General features: G+C 35.1%; 2 protein-coding genes across 3 annotated transcripts in view; both read right to left on the bottom strand.

Moving 5' to 3' along the window:
- The window catches only part of LOC112523870 (oligopeptide transporter 5-like), a 7,513-nt gene extending 5,834 nt beyond the window's left edge, over positions 1 to 1,679 (bottom strand). The window contains exons 1-3 of the mRNA XM_025133542.1: positions 1,634 to 1,679; positions 1,038 to 1,489; positions 514 to 611 (exon numbers count right to left, since the gene is read on the bottom strand). Of these exons, the coding sequence (XP_024989310.1) occupies positions 514 to 611; positions 1,038 to 1,489; positions 1,634 to 1,679 (596 nt within the window). The remainder of the gene's footprint in view (positions 1 to 513; positions 612 to 1,037; positions 1,490 to 1,633) is intronic.
- Positions 1,680 to 11,746: 10,067 nt separating this feature from the next.
- Positions 11,747 to 15,711, bottom strand: LOC112523605 (glucan endo-1,3-beta-glucosidase 5). 2 transcript variants are annotated; one of them, XM_025133275.1, is made up of 3 exons: positions 15,153 to 15,711; positions 11,997 to 13,058; positions 11,747 to 11,921 (listed from the first exon to the last, which is right to left on the bottom strand). In XM_025133275.1, the coding sequence occupies exons 1-3, from the start codon at positions 15,497 to 15,499 to the stop codon at positions 11,891 to 11,893; spliced, it is 1,440 nt and encodes a 479-aa protein (XP_024989043.1). In that variant the 5' UTR covers positions 15,500 to 15,711; the 3' UTR covers positions 11,747 to 11,890. The 2 variants fall into 2 exon arrangements, with proteins under 2 accessions (XP_024989043.1, XP_024989042.1); XM_025133274.1 differs by having other exon boundaries at positions 11,747 to 13,058; positions 15,153 to 15,710.
- Positions 15,712 to 15,951: the final 240 nt, after the last annotated feature.

Here is a 15,951-nt window from a genome sequence, read left to right as displayed (position 1 = left end):
ATATATATATATATATATATATATATATATATATATATATATATAGGGTTGGTTCACATGAGACCAAAGGTTTTTCGTGAGATCCGTAAGACCAATTTATGTTCATTGATCAACTTTATAAGCTAATGATCCAATGGTCTAAAGTTGCACGGTGGCAATTTTGTGATTATGAATGTTCAGATTGTAGATCTAATCCAAGGGTTGAGAATTGGTCTCACGAAAAACCGTTGGGTTCACGTGAGACCAAAAGTTTTTCGTGAGACCCGTGAGACCAATTTATGTTCATTGATCAACTTCATAATCTAACGATCTAATGGTCTAAAATTGCACGGTGGCAATTTTGTAATTATTGAGAAGTCTCGTGACAATTTTGTGATTATGAATGTTGAGATTGTAGATCTAATCCAAAGGTTGAGAATTGGTCTTACGGGTCTCACGAAAAGTCTTGGTCTTATATGATCCCAAGATATATATATATATATATAGAGAAGGGTGAGGGGGGGGAGGGTGAACCTGAACAGGGAGACTTGAACCAGAGTCGCAGGCCACCACATGTACGGGGAGTCAACTAAAAACTTTCTGAAAAGACCTGCCCATCCGAATCCAAGAAGCTATACATCATCCAACCATGAAAAAAGCCATCAGATAACAGGTATCATCAATTTAAAGCAGTTACCCATATCATATATATATATATATATATATATATATAGGATTGGGTTCGAGACCAAGGGTTTTTCTTGAGACCCGTAAGACCAATTTATGTTCATTGATCAACTTTATAAGCTAATGATCTAATGGTCTAAAGTTGCACGGTGTCAATTTTGTAATTATTGAGAAGTCTCGTGCCAATTTTGCGATTATGAATGTTCAGATTGTAGATCTAATCCAAAGGTTGAGAATTGGTCTTACGGGGCTCACGAAAAACCATTGGTCTCACATGATCCCAAGTATATATATATATATATATATATATATATATATATATGGTTCTTGTTCTTATTTAGATTAAAGAAATAGAAGCATCAGAAACTTACCTGAGTACTTTGGGTTAGCAGCATTGCTGCAAGTGGGTGAATTTCAGTGTGGTAGAAGGCTTTGACAATAGTGATAATCCCCACTGCATAAACAGAACTGGAACCAGCATTTGCAAATATCGTGATAAGGACATGCTCTTTCATGTTAAAAGGCCCCGGATTCAACGAAAACGACCATCTTGTTCCTAGAATTCTTATTGGTTCTCTGGGTAGACTTGCTTCCATCATTCTTGCCACGGGAAGAACAACAATCTGTGCTAAAACAGACGACACTGTTAGTGCGTTCTGTCGATACCCAAAGAACTGGTTCAAAAACGCAAGAACACCACACGAAATGATCCCTAAAAACCACGTCCGGAAAGTCAAGCAAGGCAGTGTCGGATCATCGGTCGTTGGGACTGTGAGTCGAACTTGCTCAATCGGACAATCGTTTTCCTCTTGTGTCATAACAACTTCACATCACCAGAACAAACAGAAGGTTCAAAAAATTAGATATATATATATATATATATGTATATGTATATAGAGTTTTTAAGTATGATGCATCCATGCTAACAACATTGAAATATATGGAGGTGGTAGAGGGCTTAATTTACCTGCTTCTTGACTCACTTTTTGGGGATCACTTCCTGAAACATCCATGATTAATTAGCTGCCTACAGAAAGCTTAATATATATAGAGGTTTTAAACAAGTGGTAGATTTCAGTCTTGGTCGAGTATCACTCTCTTGGTTTCACCTCCCAACTCTTTGTTATAACCTTGACCTTTGTTTCATTTTATGCATCTCTTTTTTTGCTGACCAAATTGTTTATATCAGCCATTAATGTGTCTGGGCTGTTTGACAGTTGCTGAATGGTTTGGTGTAAAATGATTAAGTGGTCAGAATGATTAAGAGGCTCTCATGAATGATTAAGACTTTTTTTTTCGCCAAACAAGATTCACCTTTTAACGATTCAGATGTTGCCTCTTATTGGAACTATTAAGAGATAAACAAACAACCCCTAAGTGTCTTAATTTAAAGTTTTGTAATAAGTTTATATGACGTTTTTTAGAGCCTTCTGAAATAAAACACCGTATTAAATATGACATTATTGAAAATTGATGCAAAAAAAACATGTATGCCATAAAAAGATGTGATGCTAAGATAGCAAAGAAAACCTAATACAACATTTTTATTTAAAAAAAATCCTAAAAACTTGTAAAAATACACAAATATATCCCATAAACTTATTGCAACGTCTTTTATGTATGAACAACGATTGTTTAGTTCTATAAACTTAAGTTCTGATACACTCTGTTAGTAAATTTAAGTAGGTTTATATATATATATATATATATATATATATACACTTTGGATCATGTTGAGACCTGTGAGACCACATTTTTACACTAGAAACTTCACAGTAAAACCCTATGAAGCGACCTTCACAATGTTTTTGCTGTGAAGTTCTTTTTACATTCACAATGTTTTGCTGTAAAGTTTTAAGCATAAAAATGTGGTCCCACAAGTCTCACGAAAACAGATTGGTCTCACGTGAATCCAACCCTATATATATATATATATATATATATATATATAGGTGGAGGTTCAAACGAGAACACCTCCATTTTACGAGAACGTAAGAACACTTTTATCACATGTGATAATACGCGTGAGGAGACTTAGGGGTATGCAGAAGACGTGTTCTACGACTTATAGACCGTGCCAAAGGTTGGCTGCGTCTATGATTTAGCATCACATGTCATGGTTTTGATGGATTACAGACTTACAGTATCATATTAACAACACCTTTATCACATATGAGGGGGTTTAGTGGTGTAAGGGCGACTTGGCCCACAACAAAGATCGCGTCAAAAATCGTCCGTGTCTCTGATTGAGTATCACATGTGTATCGTATGTGATAAAATAATAGTATCACATGTGATTGTCTATAGTAAAAGGGTGTTCTCGCGTTCTCGTATATTAAAGATGTTCTCGTTTAAACCCTTCCCTATATATATATATATATATATAGAGAGAGAGAGAGAGAGAGAGAGAGAGGAGCGATCAAATACAAACCATCCAATCTATACAAACCGTGCAATCCTTATTCAACCAATCATAATTTTTCATTTTGTTCATTTTTTTGTAATTATGAGAAGTTGATTAATCATTTTTATTGTCGAGAGTGTTAATCATAGATTTATCATCTTCATTGTTTTAATTTTAGAGAAATACATGAAACAGTTTCATTAAAATTTCATTAAGTATTATATGAAACGATTTCATAACCATATATGAAACAGCTTCATCAAAAAAAGTATTATATGAAACAATTTTACAAGATTAAACAATTTCATGAAACAATTTCATAATATTAAACAATGAAATCAACAGATGAGGGTGGTTTGCACGGTTTGTACAAATTGAATGGTTTGCGTTTGATCGCCCTCCTCTCCCTCTCTCTCTATATATTTATAGGGGAAAAGGACAAGCATATAGGAGACCACATATAAAACAAGAGGCCCAGCAAGAACAAGTGGTATATGTTCATTGATTACCTTTCTTTGTTCTGTCTCTTTGTGTTGAATTCTATTACGTTTCTTTGTCAATTGCAGGCACCGTTCCTTATAAGAAGATGTGTGGTATATAATATGTTTCCTTAATAATAGAAAATTAATAGAAATTGCAGCAAACTCTGTTATAAACCTTACAAATGCTGGCTTACATGATCTATAAAAGCAACAGAAGTTGACCATAACCTAACCGATCGACCATTCAAACCTAAACTTAGTAAACCGGGTGATTAAAATTGCCTCTTGACGATAAAGATTGAATAAAAAACTTGCAAATTATCATATGCCCATTACGTCTTTCTCACAGAAACACTGGCAATGAATATGTAAACTTATAGGGTCGCACACATAATATGTTATTGCTAGAAACCCGAAATAAGTTATGTTGATGGATAGAATGATTATCCTTGTAGAATAATTATGAATATGTGTTAAAATGTAATTTTAATAATTACAGGGTATTATATGTATATATATATATATATATATAGGGTTGGGTTCACGTGAGACCAGCCTGTTTTCATGAGACCCGTGAGACCACATTTTTACACGTAAACTTCACAGCAAAAACACTGTGAAGGTTTTAAAAAGTCGAACCTTCACAGCAAAAACACTGTGAAGGTTTTAAAAAAGTTGAACCTTCACAGCAAAAACACTGTGAAGGTTTTAAAAAGTCGAACATTCACAGCAAAAATACTGTGAAGGTTTTAAAAAGTCACCTTCACAGCATTTGTGCTGTGAAGTTTCAAGTGTAAAATGCAGGTCTCACGGGTCTCACGAAAACAGGCTGGTCTCACATGATCCCAAGTCTATATATATATATATATATATATATATATATATATATATATATATATATAGTGATAGGCTAAGATTAAAAGTGAAATCAATCTTTTAGGTTTTAGCTATTAGAGAAAGACAAGAAGGGAAGAAGTAGATGTTCTGTTGTTTTTCGGTGTATTTTCTGTTTGGAGGAGTGACGTAAATATATTAGCAAATTTCGTAACAGACAAAATAAGAATTAATACGGTATTGATTTACTTTTTAATTATCTAATCAAAACTGAAATCGAATTGATTCAAGTTTTTATTATTTAATCAAAACCGAAAATATCTACCATTAATACAATTAATACACCAGTTACAAAATTTTAGCAAAAATGTGTTTGAATTCTTTTTGGTCGACCGATGGTGCATTCGTGGTCACAGGACGCACACACACACACAAGCCAATTTATGTTCACATTTGCACTCCCCCCCCCCCCCCCCCCAACTATGCCCAAGAAAGAGCCTTGGTTATATAATTCTTACAACCACATGAATTGTTTCTACTTGTAAACTCTCTTTTTTACTCATCCACCTATGTGGGATGGCTTAAATAGCTATTTACCCACTTTATACTCCATTCATGTACCTTACTTTGTTGATTAATTTCTCATTCATATGAAGTCCGTTTTTGACGTTCAATGTATCGAAACGAAGGTATCATCACGGAGGAGAACATCAATCTACAATAATCTACATAAATTGAGATTATGTAAGTTCCAGATTTTATGTTCCAAAATAGGAAAAAAAAAAAAAAGCCATTTTTTCCAACAGAAAATGCAATTTTTATAGCCAATATGATTTATCATGGAACATATTTCAGATTTCAATCAAAAGAACAATAAAGCAAGATCAGGAAGCAGAATAATATGTTATTCAAGCAGAGCAAGATCAGAAAAAATAATGAAAGCATCCAAACAGTAGTAATATATTGAGGAGAAAAAACATTCCTAAACTGTTCACTTATTAATCAAAACTTTTACAAAACTACAAAACATGGATAAAAGCTACCACTGTAACAATTATGAGAACACCCAAGATTAGAACGATACATAAGTGGGAGAAAGGAAGAAATCACAAAAAGAATAAAACCAAGACATTTTCTGCTAAAACCCCATATTAACTGGTATTCATGTGTCATTGAAGAACAGGACCAACAGAATCATCCAGATATGCAACAAAGGGAACATAGAAAAACCCTATAAAGCCACACAAAAACATCACCAAGAATATTATTGAAGCACCAATATACCTCCAAATATTTTCATATAAACCAGAAATAGAAAATCAGTGCACCTGTTCATGAATGCTTTATAAGATTTTAAAAGTTTTTATCTAAATACTTTAATAAGACAAGGGAGGATGAAAAATATAAACCTGTATGTTAAGATAATACCCTCTTATGATATTAAACAACCCAAAAAACCTACTCTGATCATGACGATTTGAACAATGAAAGACATCAGACTGAAAACCATCATAAGATGGATGTAACATTGATTGAGTTATCCGCTCAAGAAGATAGGAAAAAGGTTGGGTGCGAAATTGCCATTCTATGGTTGATATTAGAGATACGACTTTCATCCCATTCATATGAACTCAAATCTGATGATACCCAAATTCGGTAAGAGCAATACAACTGAGCCGAAATATTTTGCAACAACAAGAAGGTTGCAGTCCTACTTCGAGAGTACGCCTTCACAATTATCCTTGTGGTAATTTTGCAATCATGGACGTCGTTAAAAAATTAGAAACTTATCTTCTCAAAAAGATGTAATACAATCATGGACACCGTTAAGAAAATCATAAATGTATGTTTGAACTAAACAAAAACTTATGGCAGAAACATGCAAACCGTCAAAAAAATCAGAAACTTATATTTAAGTTAAAATGATCTGTACATTTTAACTCATGGTATATTGTTTGATTTTGCTGATATTTAAGTTAGAATGATGTGTATATTTTTTAACTTGGAAATGGTGTGAATTGGTTTTTTTACTTCTCCAAGTAATTAGAAGCTTACTCAGATCATGCAATTCGTACTGAGTTGTCTTCTAGCATCTTCAGTGTCTGAAACAAATTCAAAGAAGAATGATATGAATCCAAACAAAAAATGTCACCTGAGACTGTATCCATACCAAGATAGATAGATAGATAGATAGATAGCCAAACCATAATAATGTCACTTTGTAGGAGAAATTATAAAAGTTGATACCTTAAGTTCTTCGATTAAAAGAAAAAATTGGACCTCTTTTAATTGTCTAAGACGAAAGAGATTGGAGATGGAGCAGCAAAATACGGTGTAAGATTCTTTGGATGGACAGTTGAGGGGAGTGGTTGAGTACTTGTAAAAGTCAAACACCTTACTGCTAAATAATGATCCAGATATATGGATTGAAAAATAGTAGGGCTGTAAGAGTACGGGTACCAGAGATTACACAGCTGATCCCATGGTTGGGTACTTAGGTTAAAAACCTAATTATTATCTGGGTTACATTGAACATCAAAGACATAGCAATCCAACATGAGAGGGGTTGGTGGTGTGGAAACTTGGGGAGGAGATCGAATGTTGAGATGCAGATAGATCTTGAACATTTCCATCGAAACAATGATTAATAAAATACTGATGTGAAGCCATTATATTTTCTCTACATCTAAGCAATCTGGGTGTCATCTCGTTCTCCTACTGGATTTGGTGACAAGGAGAAGTTGTACCAAAATAACCGACTAAGAAGAGGATCGGGACGCGGGAAAGAATTGAGGGTAGGAAGTTGAAAAGGAACGGATCACTGGGGTGGGGGATATCACACAGCTCCAAAACTTGTACGTAAAGCAAGAGGAGATGTACCTCTGAAAATTCAACACGTAACTGTTTAACATGCATTAAAATATAGCATAGACACTAAACAAACGTATATCTTACATAAATGTGTTCTAGTAAGTTTATAAAATGTCTTTAGACATCTTTTAAAACAAAGTGTACAATAAAAAAATTTATGACAATCTTTTTTAAATACAAATCCGAAAAGACGTCGTATAAAAATTGTAATTTTTAAGAAATTAAATTAATAATGAACAAAAAGAAATTGCATGAGGAATATTTAATTATTTTAGTTTAAACAATAACAAAATAATATAAATCATGTATTAGTTCTTTTATCAAAAATTATATAGTTTTATTAAATCAAAAAGACTTAATAACAAAAAAGAAACCAAAAACGATATTTAATAAACCAAAAAAACTAAAACACCCCTAATTTAAATGAAGGATTTTTAATAGATTTAATCTTATGAACGAAAACAAAATAAATTGCAAACCGTAAAAATGAAAACAATAATAAATTATAAACCATATAGACAAAAAAACGAAAGTTCAAAAACTACAGGGACGAAAATAGTAGTTTACTCGAATATAAAACAAATTAATTTGTATTCATTTATGATATTTAATAGTATGATTAAATATAAAAATATTCAATATTAGGTTCATTTTGAAAGTATTGACGAGACGACTGTAATGGTATAATTTGTAAAAAAAAAACCTATTTTTTTAAAATTTATTTTAGTTCATATATGATTATTTATGTTAATATGATAAGAGTGTAAAATGAAAAATAAAAAAGTGTTGGATATAAAGTACATTAAACACTTATACGGGTACAAAGTGTTATTTAAAAATAAATAATGATTTGATTTTGAATATCATCCATGTCAGTTGGTGTCGCGACCTTTGCATCGTCGGGCGCCGGCTGATAGTGATCGCCAATTGTTAGTTCCGATCCAGTGCTCTTATGTGGCTGGACGCCTGCTGTTGTTGTTGTTCACAAAACCATGACCCATTGTCGCTGGTTGCTGGATTCTGCCATGCACCGCAGCATTGCAACTATGTGACCGTCCAGATTGTAGCTTGGTTGTTGTCGCTCGAAGATTAGACCACGGCCTTGTGCCATCTTGGTTCATGGTTTGGTTCACGTCTTGTGTCGTCAGCTGCATTTTGACCAAGATTTTGGTCCCCAACCACAGCAGCCCGCAACTAGGGTTTAACCCTGTTTTGGGCTGGAGAATATCAAGTTGTTTTCAGCGAAAGTTTTTGATTGGGATTTTGGACGAATATTTTGGCCCACGGGTATTAAATCAAGTTATGGGTCATAACTAGTGGTTTGGTTCATTTTTCAGGGTTTAATTTCGTGTAGTTGTTAACTCTTTCAAAAAAAGAATTCATTTTCCCTAAAATCCATAGAAATTAATTGAGAAATTACCCTTAACTTAAATCATTGTGGGATTTCGTAGTAAAATTGTATGGAACAAGAAAATGTGATAAACGATGTGTATAAAGCTTTAAAAAATGAAGGATGAATTTATTACTGGGTTTTCTCTTTTACAAACCCTGAGGCCGTACCCTTTTATTTGACCGACGAGATATTGCAAACAACCCCCTTCCAAATAGAATTTTCTGCCCATGCCTCGAAGAACTCTTCAGTTTTCTGAAATTTTCTTAGTTTCTTTTCCTACTTGGCACCCAAATGCAAACCAACCCAACTTTTATAGGACATTTGTTTTTGTAAGACATTTTTTCAAATAGTGTCCTATAAAATTGCTAATGAAACGTTTTGTAATAAAAAGTGTCCTAAAAAACTTGTTAAGACGCTCAAAAGCGTCCTATAAACTTATTACAACATCTTTAGATATGACGCTTTATATTTTGATCCTAAAATTTAAGTCCTATAAACCAGTCTGTTAGGACACTTAGAAATTGGTGGCATCCTATAAACTCGATTTTGTTATAGTGAATGGAAAAACAAATAAAGGGTTTATGTTACTTATGCAATCAGTTGTATGAAAAGGGCATAAGTGTGGGTTGAAACAAACGCAGCTGTTCTCATTTGAGATTCCAGGTATAGATGAGGACGAAGAGGAGAAACGTGAATGTATGGATCCATGTTTTGAGGATGTTAATATAGAACAATTTGTATCAATGAAAATGTTAAGTGGAAACCATAAATTTCATATAAATGAGGGTGACCAATTATTACGACGATAAGTCCCTTCAGATTTTGATTGATCCGGACAGTACTCCTAATTTCTTGGATTTACATTTGGATAAAAGGTTAGGTTTGCATTTGGATTCCATTCCTCATGAAGTAGTAAGAGTAGCAAATTGTGCTAATATTGTGTGTCGATTTGTTTGTAAGGATTTTAATCGGAGGCTGCAGAACACCAAATTCAAGTCGGACATGTTTTTGATTCCATTGAGAAGTTATAAAGATGGTCCTAGGGGTTCAATGGCTTAAGGGTTGTTTGTTTACCTCTTAATAGTTCCATTAAAATACAGTATTTGAATCATTAAAAGGTGAATCTTGTTTGAATAAAGAAAAAGTCTGCCTCTTAGTGGTTTTAAAACCTCTAAATGATTTTGTATCACGAGTCTCCCTTAACTATTCAGCGCCCTAATTTCATTGTAAATAATTACCAAATAATTATATTTCATTTTGCACTATATCATAAGAGTCTCTTAATCATTCTGCACCAAACCATTCAGCAACTGTCAAACAACCCCTTAGTATTGTGGGGACTATAACATGGGATTTCAAAAGGTTGATGATGGAGTTTGATGTGAAATCTTGCCATTGTGTGCTGAAGGGAGTTATTCCAAAGGGAATTGGCTAAGAAAGCTAAAGTTCAGTATTCTAAGGTGTCGTTTGATTTGCAGGAATTGAATGGATTTCGGAGGATTTGAATTTCAAATTCCAATCCAATGTTTGGTTTGTTGGATTATCCGAATTTGAAATCTTATGATTTAATTGAAATCCTATAAACATATGATTTTGAAATCCTTAGGGGTACTCGGGATTTCGTAGGATTGTATGAAACAAAGTTTTAAACAATGTTAACAACATTTGTTCTGTAATAATTGATTAATAGAAATGTAATTAATTATTTTTAGCATCATTTATAAATTATTTATAAATAATGGAATCCAAATCCTACAAACCAAACACACCAATGATTTCAAATCCGTTCCAAACCAAATCCAAATCCCTTCACAAAATCCAAATCTCTCAAAAACAATCATTCAAACCAAACAGACCCTAAGTTGACCCAAGGCCCATAAAAATGCATTGATATAAATAGTTTTATCTGATGTAAGTTTGATTCAAACTTTGATAATAAAATTGTTTTTTATATCTTCTTCTTCATTTCTTTTCTTTCCTGTTTCATAATACGCTTCCTCTATAACAGTTCGTATTATGAAACAGAAAATAAAAGAAATGAAGAAGATAGAAAGAAGAAAATTAGAGAGAATTCAAAGGGAAGAGCAGTTTTGTTATCAAAGTCTGAATCAAACTTACACAGACAAAACTATTTAGAGCATCTCCAACAGCTTTTCCAAAATGGAGAAAATGGGGATTTTAAGTCAATATTTTTCTCTAACAGCTTTGTCAAACCTATCTCCAAAATGGAGAAAGTAGATGAGAGAGAGATTTTTTTCTCCAAATACGAAGAATACTCCAAAAATGATTATCAATTGAGACCATCAACAGGGAACTTTGAAAATAAATATTTTGAGAAAGAAATAATATTTTAATTATAATCAATGTTGGATTCTCTGAAATAGGGAATATGTTGAAGATGAATGTATTCTTTTTTTTAGATTTTAACTTTTAGTTCTCCATTTTAAAGAAATTTTAGAAAATCTGTTGAAGATGCGCTTAAAATATATATATATATATATATATATATGTGTGTGTGTGTGTGTGTGTGTGTATGTGGAGGTTCAAACGAGAACACCTCCATTTTACGAGATTGCGAAAAACATCCTTATCACATGTGATAGCACGCATGAGGGGACCCTATGATGTGCGGACGACGTGTTCTACGACTTAGACCGAGCCAAAGGTTGTCTACATCTATAATTTAGCATCACATGTGATGGTCTTGATGGATTATAGTATCATATCAACAACACTCTTATCACATGTGATAATACTTGTAAGGGGCTTAGTGGTGTAAGGACGACTTGACTCGCAACCAAGATCGCGTCGAAAATCACTTGCGTCTCTGATTTAGTATCACATGTGTATCATATGTGGTGGAATAATAGTATCACATGTGATTGTCTATAGGAAAAGGGTATTCTCACGTTCTCGTAAAATGAAAGTGTTCTCGTTTGAACTCTTCCCTATATATGTGTGTATATATATATATATATATGTGTGTGTGTGTGTGTGTGTGTGTGTGTGAGAGCGTGCATGCACGCACGTGCTTGCGCACACACGTACGTGCGTGTGTGTGTGTGTGTGCGCAGTCTTCAGAGGATACATCTCATATATTACAATGCACAGATGTGACATAACATATGCTCGTGAAATTTATACATCTACCATAAGTTTGAATAAAACCTATATAATCTCTAAATGCTATCATCTTTTAATGCTTGAGATGGTTGGATGGTGTGGTATACAACTATCAGCCTAAACTAATGATTCAAGTCGTCGGGAACCCCTGAAAAATCCGACATCAAATAACGCTATTCAAATCACAAGTGCCCAAAATATCGATAACCAAATGACGACAAACCTGCTTTGCAAACACAAACCCAGCGAAAGATGCTTAGTGACCACCTGCTCAGCAACTCCCACAAGAAATTTGCACTGACCCATGGACGGATTTAGAAAAGTAACGATCCCAAGACCATCAAATTCGCAGCTCTGAGAATTCTGTTTCTGTACCTGATAGTAACTGTTGAACGCATAAGAAATGTTACCCCTTTGGCCAATTCCGTTACATGATCCTCCATAATCTAGAGTCGTGCAATCCGCAACGGTACACGCCAGTTTAAAGTGGTCTGCAACACCAGAAAGATCTTTGGAAGGGTCAGCCACACACCACCTGGATGGAAGATAATGGACATCTTTGGCATTTCTCAACAACCCGTTGCCCGAACCAAGGTTGAGTGCATATTTTGCCTGCCCATCAAAAGAGAAAATCCCCCAATGTCTCTCGAAACTCCCTGGAAGAACGCTCTTCGCCTCTTCATCAAGAAGTCCAAAAAGATAGACATCCATAGGGGGTTGTCCAGGCCTAAGAGGGGTTCCTTTGTTGCTTGCAACATGATTGATGAGTCCCTGGTTGAAAACTCTTGCAGCATTGACATTCGCGCTAATAGCTCCGTCTGTAGGCCAACCTATCTCTCCTACAACTATTGCCATTTGACCAAATCCAAGTTTATTAAGGGCAGAAACTAAAGTGTCGTAGTTCCCATCAAATGCGTTATAATACACATTTGGTCCATCCGTGACAGAATGTGTCGTCCCTTCGAAAAAAGCATAGTCTTGTGGGAAATCTGAGTTGCCATAGAGGCTTAGAAATGGGTAGATATTGACAACGAAGGGGGAACCATTGGAATTAAGGAAAGTAACAAGATCCGTCATAATTTGAGAAAGCTCAGGTCGGAATGCTCCTTGTGAAGGAAGAGAAGACTCGTAGGCATCGGCATTGCAAGGGACAACTAGCTTCACGTTGCCTGCCAAGTTTGCTTTTGCCAAGGATTGTTGCAGATTTGTCATGGCTGGCATCACATATGACTGGAACTGACCGCCATAACTTGAAAGGAAGGGTTCATTTCCTACAGCTACATACCTGATTAACATTACAAGAATCAACACTTTATCTCGATTTATTTGAGATATAAGAAGTCAATGTCATTAATTTGTCTTGCATATATCTGAGGATTTTGATGCATTTCTCCAATATATAATGTATATATACAGTACCCATGTTATAATTTTAGCAATATAAACTACAGATTTGTCAATAGCACTAACAGTTAATAAGTAACAGAAGCTCAAGAAACTACCACTCCAAAGCTTTTTTTAACAGTAATTTGCCTAATCAATTTCTACTAGTAAAATAGGATATCAGGTCAGAGATAGGACCCAAAGTATCTGGTTGGTGGAGCAAACTATCAATAAATTATCAGTCGCTGATGGAAATCTGGGCGCCATCAGACGCACCCAAACAAGAAGGGCCCAAGCGAGAATCTGCGAGCTTTCACATCAAAGCTTTTACAAACTGCAATTTCATAAAGAATATGATCCTACTGTATGGTTTAATCTGGTCAATCAAATTTGTGAATTTCAGGAAATTCTGGAGGATCAAAAGGTTGTTTTCGCCAATTTCCATTTGGAAGAGGAAGCAAATCAGTGGTGGCAAAGGTACACAAAAGCTATGGAGGATAGGCAGATGGATATTACATGGGAAATGTTCGAAGATGAGATCCATCGTGCTTTGTCCCTACTGATGCAGAATTGCATAGTACTTTGATGAAGCTTTGTGTAGAGTTTTACGAGTGGGTTCCTTGAGAGATTATAATTTATCAAAGTAAATTTGAGTTGTTCCCAACCAATGATAGAAAGTGGTCAGAAAAGGCATTAGTAGGTACTTTCATGGGTGGACTCAAGTCAGAAATTGTTGAGCTTTCTGGAAATGTTCAGACCCAAACAATAAAGAATGTAATAAACTTAACCAGAATGAAAGGCAACTAGGTTCAAGGGCAAACAATAAGTTAGCAAGCTGGAGGCATGGGCACAACACATACTTCTAACACTCTACGTCTCCACCCATGACTCAATCTGGCATCAAGCAATTACCTTGGGATGAGATACAAACATCAGGGCTTGGAGACAATGTTATAATTGCAACCACAAATTTTGATAAAGGTCACAGGTTAGAGAGGGGACCCAAACCAAATCCTAAGTATCTGGATCAATGGAGGGTGTGGTGTACATGCCAAGTTAATATAGTGACAGCGGATTTTTAAGTCATTTTGAATTATCAATACTTGGTTATTTCCTATTCTCTAAGCTAGGAACAGTTGATGTTACTTTGTACATATACTCTTTGAAGTTGCTAAAGAAAAGGGGGATTTCATGAAGAAGAAAAAAGGTAGAGTTAGGGGCCGCTTACCCAAACGCTTACCTAGTAATAGGTAAGCAATGCTCTCACTTACCTTACCGCGTATGCAATAATTTATCCAGTAAGTGTTAACCTGGTAAAAGTCGTCACCCTCACTTACCTGGTAAGACTCCCTTGTCATCGCTCTTACAAGGTAACATGTTCATCAGCTACTTCCTTCCTATTTTGGCTCCAGGATCATCTCAAACACTTGTTGATTACATAAAGATTGTTGGTTCCCAACCTATGTATGTGAAAATCTAAGAGTCCAAGTTACTATGCATATCAGCAATGAGGAAGTATCCACTTTAAGATTTTATTTCCGAAGATAAAATAAAATAATGACCCCTTAGATGCACTATGACACAATGCTTCCCATAGTAGCAAGACACAGATGGTTGCAGGTTTAGGCAAAAACCAGTAAATTGATGCACTTTTCACTTGTCTGGAGATCACAAGCAGTTAATTACCTATAGCAAGCAAAACAGGTGCCCTTTTTTTTCTTTCTAAAAGAGAGGAAAGAAAACATCAATATCATTCATCAATTAGATCACCAGATGATGACACCTACTCAGTAAAACCTCTATTACGATGGGTCTATCCACTGGGTGTCAATGACATGTGTAAATCCTGAGAGCATCTTGGATTAATTTCTACTACTGCCCACAAAGAGAACGAACCAGCAGCCCAGAGATTGAAGTTTCAGATCAAAAGAAAGCAAAGGATTTTAAGGTGAACATGTATAGAATACATAGATATAGATAGGAAAGGGTATCATACTTGATGTTGGCCCCTCCTTTAACCATGTATCTGGAGACATTCTGAGAAACCCACAAATCGGAGGCGGCAGTGGAGGAGCTGAGTGTGGCCAAAAGGTCATTTGAGACGCCCACCATGACCTCGATTCCGGTGCCCATTAGAGCTCGGAGACAATCTGGATCAGCATCGAAAAGTTTCACTTTCTGAATCTTGTTGTCTCTGAGAAGATTCACCACCGTGGAAGGAGATAGCCTGTGGTTGGATATAGTACCCCAGTTCACACCTATTGCTGATTCCACCACTTGAGTTGAGCCACCCAACACCAACAGCACCGCCATAGCTGTGATGGTGATCATTCCTATACCCATCTTTTTACTGGTTGTATTTGTTTAACAAGACGATGGTTTTGTAGATGCTGAGAAAGTGGGAATCAGATGGTGTCTGAGTTCAACAACTAAAGAGAAAGAAATGGAAAAGTGTTGGTGGGATAATTGAGATTTAGGATTGGTAAAGGGTTGATGATATGAGGGAGGAAGGTTGAAGGAGATGAGATGCAGAGCAACATAGAAAATGCTGCCCGCCGAATATGGCCAAAATTTGCACACACCTCAGCCTTTCTGTGTTTTTTTTCCGGCAGGTCATAAATCTTCCGTTTTCTAACTGAGAAATGAGAATTTTTTTCTTGATATTTTGGTTTAATAATTTTTTCTTGGATATTCCTAAAAGATATTATTTACTCTTAAAAGATATTATTTACTAGAAGCGTACTCATGCAATGCAACGAGATATATCGTTATTATAATATTTTATTTTATTTTTT

The sequence above is a fragment of the Cynara cardunculus genome (assembly GCF_001531365.2).
Source record: "Cynara cardunculus var. scolymus isolate 2C chromosome LG 12, CcrdV1, whole genome shotgun sequence".
Taxonomy (NCBI): Eukaryota; Viridiplantae; Streptophyta; class Magnoliopsida; order Asterales; family Asteraceae; genus Cynara; species Cynara cardunculus.
The sequence above is the reverse complement of the archived record's forward strand: the minus strand, read 5'-3'. Positions and strand labels throughout refer to the sequence as shown.

Excerpts from the sequence above, each read along its gene's own strand:
- LOC112523605 (XM_025133274.1), bottom strand. The coding sequence starts at position 15,499 with ATGGGTATAGGAATGATCACCATCACAGCTATGGCGGTGCTGTTGGTG. Across the intron at positions 13,059-15,152 it reads AAAGGAGGGGCCAACATCAA|GTATGTAGCTGTAGGAAATG; the intron begins GTATGATACCCT and ends AATGTTAATCAG.